The sequence below is a fragment of the Argiope bruennichi genome, chromosome 4, assembly GCF_947563725.1.
Source record: "Argiope bruennichi chromosome 4, qqArgBrue1.1, whole genome shotgun sequence".
NCBI lineage: Eukaryota > Metazoa > Arthropoda > Arachnida > Araneae > Araneidae > Argiope > Argiope bruennichi.
In genome coordinates this window covers 62928174-62935057 of record NC_079154.1, presented here as the reverse complement: position 1 = coordinate 62935057, position 6884 = coordinate 62928174, and the positions used below count along the sequence as shown (strand labels likewise).

General features: G+C 23.5%; 1 protein-coding gene across 1 annotated transcript; it reads right to left on the bottom strand.

The window, feature by feature from the left end:
• Positions 1 to 1008: 1008 nt before the first annotated feature.
• LOC129967052 (early growth response protein 1-like) lies at positions 1009 to 4433 on the bottom strand. The gene is made up of 2 exons (XM_056081692.1): positions 4358 to 4433; positions 1009 to 1391 (listed from the first exon to the last, which is right to left on the bottom strand). Exons 1-2 carry the CDS (start codon positions 4377 to 4379, stop codon positions 1099 to 1101), a joined length of 315 nt encoding a protein of 104 aa, XP_055937667.1. The 5' UTR covers positions 4380 to 4433; the 3' UTR covers positions 1009 to 1098.
• Between the last annotated feature and the right edge of the window lie 2451 nt (positions 4434 to 6884).

The following is a 6884-nucleotide window of genomic DNA, read 5'->3' as shown; positions in this document are numbered from 1 at the left end:
AACGATATATTATATAGAATTTCATAAATTTATAAGGCTTGAGATTTATAATAAGTTAAAATGAAATTTATTAACATAGACATATTGCAATCATTTATCATCAAAGAAAGTGAATTACAGAATCTATTTAACTACACGAACACACATATTTAAAAAAAACCAGAAGAATAAAATGAATAAATAAATAATCATTAAAGAAATAGGTAACAGTTTTTTTAAATATTAAGAAAGAAGATATTACATAAGAAAATCATCTAGTCATTACATGAATATGCTTGAATTTACATACTGCATATATCTGATGGCCATACATTTCTATCAATATACCTTTGTGAAATTTTTGCATATTCTGATAAAGTAAGATATAAAGCATTATTACATCTGATAAATGTAGAATAAATTTATGCTCCTGAAATAGAAAGATATTAATGAGAGAAAGATATTTAATTCAAACTTTTTAAAAATACAATTATATTAGTGTATTTATAAAATAAAATTTTTGTTTTAATTGGCTTCTACCTTTTGAGCTTTAATATTTTAATAACTTTAGATATTAATAAGAAAAAGATATTTAATTCAAACTTTTTAAAAATACAATTTTATTAGGGTATTTTTAAAATTAAACTTTTAATTTAATTGGCTTCTACTTTAAGAGCTTTAAATTATAACTCATTAGTATAGCTTTTCTCAAATTCATTTTTTATCAAAATTTAATAAAATACATCGCTTAACTAACAATACAGTTCTCAAAATATTAAAATAAATTACTGTCATCAAGAACAAACATATGAAGAAAATTTCAAAATTCTAATACATCAAAAAAATGAGTGAAAAAATAATTATGAAGTTCAATCTTTACAAACATGAAACCAGTAGAGTTACATAATCAATCTGTGAAAAAAATCACTTTTAAAATATACCTCATATTATTTATTTCTATTATTGTCATTTAATCCCATTCCACTATAATATTTATAGTGCCTTCTTTAACAAAGTTATTAAATAATTTGTCAAATTTTATCCTGGTAAAAAATTAGCATTACAGAAAAAATGTTAAGGCATTTATTTATTGCCTTTCCATTTTCTTCAGTTTCATAATTATTTTGCAATATGAGTTAACATGTGGCTTTTTAAATGAGCTTTCTGGCTAAAACTTTTACCACATACAGAACAAGAGAAAGGGCGTTTTCCAGTATGAGTTAACATGTGAGTTATCAAGTGGTGTTTCCGATTAAAATCCTTGTCACAATAAGAACAAGCAAAAGGACGCTCCCCAGTGTGCGTCAAAATATGATTTTTCACATTAGTAGAAACAGGAGAAGAATATTCACAGTAATGGCATTTGTAAAATTTGACATTTCCAATCTTGAATTCAGAATAATCTGCATGGCCTATAAAAAATATATTAATTAAGAATTAAAAACTCTATTTTATATTATTTAATATTTTAATCACTATATTAAATTACAACTGTACATAAAGTTTATGAAGTTGAAAAGAACCTGGATGCATAATGCATTTACTAAAACAACTGATATAAAAAATTATGTATAATGATTGCAAAATTTAAAAAAAAAATTATCAGAATAAAACTTTCCATTATAAATGAAAACGTTTATGCAATTTCTCTCCTTAATTTTCAGAAATATGTAATTATGTGCAGTCATATTTTTACAGCATGATCATATAGAATAATTTTTCATCATTATAAAAACTCACATTAAAAATATTTTTAACAATAAAACGTAGATGGGTTTCACTTTCTAAGACCTTTCAAAAATACTTACAACATTCAAAATCATCAATTATGTTTTAATTAATTAATATTAATTAAAATTAATATTTCTTACATCATTTGATGTACATTATTTGAAATGGAAATTTTTGTTTGATATTACTATTCTGATGCAAAAGGACAGCTGAAAATAAGGAATACATAAATGGCGCAAACATAATGAATAATTATATCAGTTTTTACAACTCCTTAAAAAAATTTGGGAGGAAAAAAAGTGTCTTCAAATTATACTGTCTCTGAATACATTCAAATAATTACAAACACAACTAATGCTAATAGATATCAACAGTTCATTAAAAATTCACTTTAATATTTGCAATAGCCAAAAAAGGATATTAAAATACAATAACAATACAATTTTGCATTACACATATTTATTTAAGCAGTAAAAACCCATCATGAGCTGCAAGCAATGCAAGTTTAAGAACTGTGACAGTTAAGTGCAGCATAGCAAGATATTGGACACATTTCAGAGAGAGAGAAAACAATTATAGGTGTATTATTAAAACTAGAACTGCTTTATGAGGAGAATGGAGAGAATTGCTAAGCAACCACAAGATTTCTATGTTGCAAATATTCAGTTACATATATAATATGCTGTATGTTAACATCCCATGCAGTGTAAAGTTAAATTTTTTTTAGTCTAAAAGAAGCCAAATAAAAACTGTAATTATTTTTCCCTTTTTATTGAATATGCATTTAAAATATTTCTATCAAAAACAACTGGTAGCAACAATGGATGTGCTGACAGCTATTTGCTAAGGATACAGACACAAGATCCAGTGAAGGACACATCAAATCAATAATTCAGGTAATCCAAATATCTTACCACCTTCACAAAAACTCATATATTTATAATATACTGAACAGCAGTGTTACACATCTCACATTTGAAGGACACCCTGACACTTAATGAATATTTCTCGAACTGAAAAATTTCTTTCAAGCTAAGAAATTTCATGACATGAAGTAGATACATTTCATATCTTGAGTCTTTCTGCCATGAAAAATTTGAAACTGTTGTGATAAGTCATTCATGTGATTAATCAACAATATTTGATCTGTTTTCAAAAACAAGCTTCCCCTCTCAAATGAAGATTTCACATGCATTAAAAAAAGTGATAAAAAATGTAAGATCTATTACCATAAGTTTTTATTTCCAAGGATATTTTCAGTATAAAGAGTCTAAGATTAGAATTAAAATATTTCTTTAAGAAAATGTAAAATAAAAATAACAGAAAAACCAGCTTATTGAACCAAAATTTGGAGCAAAAATATTCCGGGACTATGTAATTTACACTTCAAGATAAAAGAATTTTTTTTATCAGAATTACTTAAAAATAAATAATAAATGAAAATAGAATATCAAAAGATTATAACTTTTAATTAATTAATATTTTTAAAAAATCTTTAATTACAATTTATCTTTCAAACTCTGTGTATAAAGGAAAATTCTTGTGGCCAATTTATGCAGTTTTAAAGAACACAGAGCAATTAGCAAAAATAAAATTTTCTTTGCTATAATTGTCAATATTTAATTCTAATAATCTGTTAATTTTCTAATAATTTTCAATATTTAATTCTAATAATCTGTTAATTTTCTAATAATTTTCAATATTTAATTCTAATAATCTGTTAATTTTCTAATAATTTTCAATATTTAATTCTAATAATCTGTTAATTTTCTAATAATTTTCAATATTTAATTCTAATAATCTGTTAATTTTCTAATAATTTTCAATATTTAATTTTAATAATCTAAACTCTCTGTTTATAGCGAGTTTTCCTTTTAGTAATTTCACAAAGATTTTAAAATGCTTCATTGTAATCAAAATAAAGGAGAGAAGAAAACTTCTATTGAATACAACTGAATATAAAATTCTTAGAAGCTAGAGAAGAAAATTCTTCAGGCAGATTTGAAATAAAAATATGGAGAATTTCAAAAATATAAATAATGTAGCCAGTTTAATTATAGTTCATTCCAATGACTACAATCAACCAGTCTTAATTCAGATACATTCAAAACCACAGCAGATTCTACATGAATATGACATAGCACAATTTTTTAAAACAAAAATTCCAATTTTACTGCCTGGCTAGCAAATGCAATAACCATTGCAAAAAGTAAAATTACATTCATTAAAAGATAAAGATACAAAATTTTAGAAAACAAATTTTTTTAAAAAGAAAAAAGAAATAAAGAAAAGAGATATTGAATATGTTTTCTGGAAAGTGTTATTTATATTAATTTTAACATTCTGAAAGATATCCTAAACAATAAATCACTCAGTTCACAAGAAAAGCTATTATTAATAAACTAAAAATTATACTGTCTTGATTATTTTATCCCTACTTAATCTTAAATATAATTAAATAAATATCATAGCATTTTTTTAGTGAATGTGAGGAAATCGATGAGTTTTTAGATTGCCTTTCTGACAAAATTGTTGGCCACAAACATACCAGCAAAAAAGGTGCTCTCCTGTATGTATTAATGAGTCCATAAGTTACTTTTTTTATTGAAATCTATGCTACAGATATCACATATGAATGAATATTCACCAGGGTGTATTACTATGGTCATTTAAATGACACACATTTGATGAGTATTCACAAAATGGACATTATGGCTTTCTTCTTAAATTTCTTTAACAAGTGGAATCATTGGTAACATCTATAAGAAAGAGGAGGTAAATATAAATGCAAAAGAGTATAGAGAAAATAATGAAATTCCTTTACTTGAACCATAATGATTTTTTTTTTAAAAATTAAGCATACATTTCTAATGCTCAATTTAAGCAAATTCAAATTTGAACTTTCCTAATTCTCAGAAATATCACAAAAGGTTTTATTGAAAAAATTATCAGTAATACATTTAAAAAGTAAAGGTTAAAACATAAGCAATCATTGCTCAACACCATGTAATCTTCAGTGACTATTTAAAAAACATCTAAAAAAATTGACATATTTTTTTAATCTAATTTTAATTCTTTTCAAATAAAAGCTTGCACATTGAAATGAATTTCCTTGAAAAAGAAAAGAAATTAAAATCTATATAATAATCAAAAAGAAAATAATAAGGATTATATATTTTTCTTTGTGATATTAACAATAAAATATCAAGATAAAAGCAAACATATCTGAAACAGTAATAAAAAATGTTTTTATCATATTTAATTAATAATAATCCATAATCCCAGTCAATTCTTCCAATATAATAAAATAAACTAAAGAAAAATAAACTGTACAGTTAAATATAGTATCATAAATTACAGAATTCTGCAATTTTATAATTGTGTCTCAGTAGTCTTTAAAAACCTTAAAAAACACAGGTGACAATATAAGCTATAAGCTTTTCTCCAAAAAATGAATAGCTTCATTTTAGAAAAAGTGCATGGCATTTGGCATCAGCATCTGCAATTACAAACATAAAAGATCAAATTGTCTTACATTAAACATATTATTTTGAAATTACCATGGACTCTTTAGTTCCCTCAACCTGCCTATCTAAATACTTATTAAAGCACAAATATACTTGGTTAGAAATTAAAATTTTAATTCTTGCTCAGAATTAACATCACAGCAAGTATTTCATATCATATGCAGGAGAAATGTCATACAAAAAAGAATACATAATATAATAAATAAAAATAAAAACAAATAACAAAAATAATAATCTTTAAAATCAAAAAGTTAAAATTTATTATGCATATATTAACTGCCATAACAGAATAAAGTAATAACACATTTAAGTTTTTAAAATTTCCAGATATTTTTTTTTACTGCCTGTACTATTTATTTGAAAGTTCTTTTGAAGATAGAATGCAATAATCCATTTTAATACATATAATTAAATATAATTAATTGATTTATTCACTAGTTCAATTAAAAATGTACATATACATTCAAAATTATTTTAAATTGTTTGTCAAATATTAAAGAAGCTCTCATTTTAATATAAAATCATTTTTATACTAAAATATAACTTCTCCAATATAAAAGTCAATATGGATATTATTTCATACAATAGAATATCTAATTCAAAATTGCATACTTATTTATGAAAATAAGTAGGTATCATATCAACATATCTAACCATAATTTCACCAATTCAATAAATTAAAACAGAGCATAACAGCAACGGAAAAATATGTATGTAAAAAATGAACACAGTACAATAAAAATTATTTACAGAAAATTTAATAATTATCATTTAAAAGGACACTGAAACACATTTTTAAAAAATTGCATCAAATGTTTTAGTAATGTTAAACATATTTTGTGATCAATGAAAATCATCATAGCATTGAAAGAAGCATTAGCAATAACAAAAATTTTTCCAGTTATAATTAAATAATATACATATTAAGGTATCTTGAGGAGATTCATGAACTAATGTCGTTTTATTAAATATAATATGTAAGACTTTTTCTCCAGTAAATGTATGAAAAAATTTATTTTATAAAGATTCTTTCAAATATTGATAAATAATGTATAGTAATAAAAGAAGTACAAAGCTTTTATAGTATTATTATAAAATATTTTGTCATACTTTTGTCGCATACTTTCATGATAAGCATTCAAACAGCATTATAGCATTAAAAGCAAAATAGCCTTCCAGTAGTGGTATGTTTTGCTATATAAGCAAGGAATGGGTGATATCATTAAAAAAAGCAAATATTTCTATATTTGAAAAAAAATTAATTAGTTTGGGGAGTGTAAAACAAGTTCCAGAAAATTCCATAAAGAAAGAAGCAAACAATTTTCTAATAATAGCAAATTAATAAAAATTATCAAATAATTAGCAAAGATCTATCATTGAGAAATCTAAGCAAGAGATGTGTGATATCCATTTAAAAAAAAAAAATCTATATTTGAAAAAATTAATTAGTTTGGGGAATGTAAAACAAGTTCTGGAAACTTCCATGAAGAAAGAAGCAAACAATTTTCTAATAATAGCAAATTAATAAAAATTATCAAATAATTAGCAAAGATCTATTATGGAGAAATCTAAGTTTTCAGTTACTCATTTTGTTAATAATATGAGTGACTGGCCCATAGAAAAATTAGTGATGCTTTAAACAAAATA

Bases quoted from the DNA above. Each gene is read 5' to 3' on its own strand.
- LOC129967052 (XM_056081692.1), bottom strand. From the start codon at position 4,379: ATGACCATAGTAATACACCCTG. The intron at 1,392-4,357 runs GTGAATATTCAT...TATTTTTTATAG, and splicing joins GACCATAGTAATACACCCTG to GCCATGCAGATTATTCTGAA.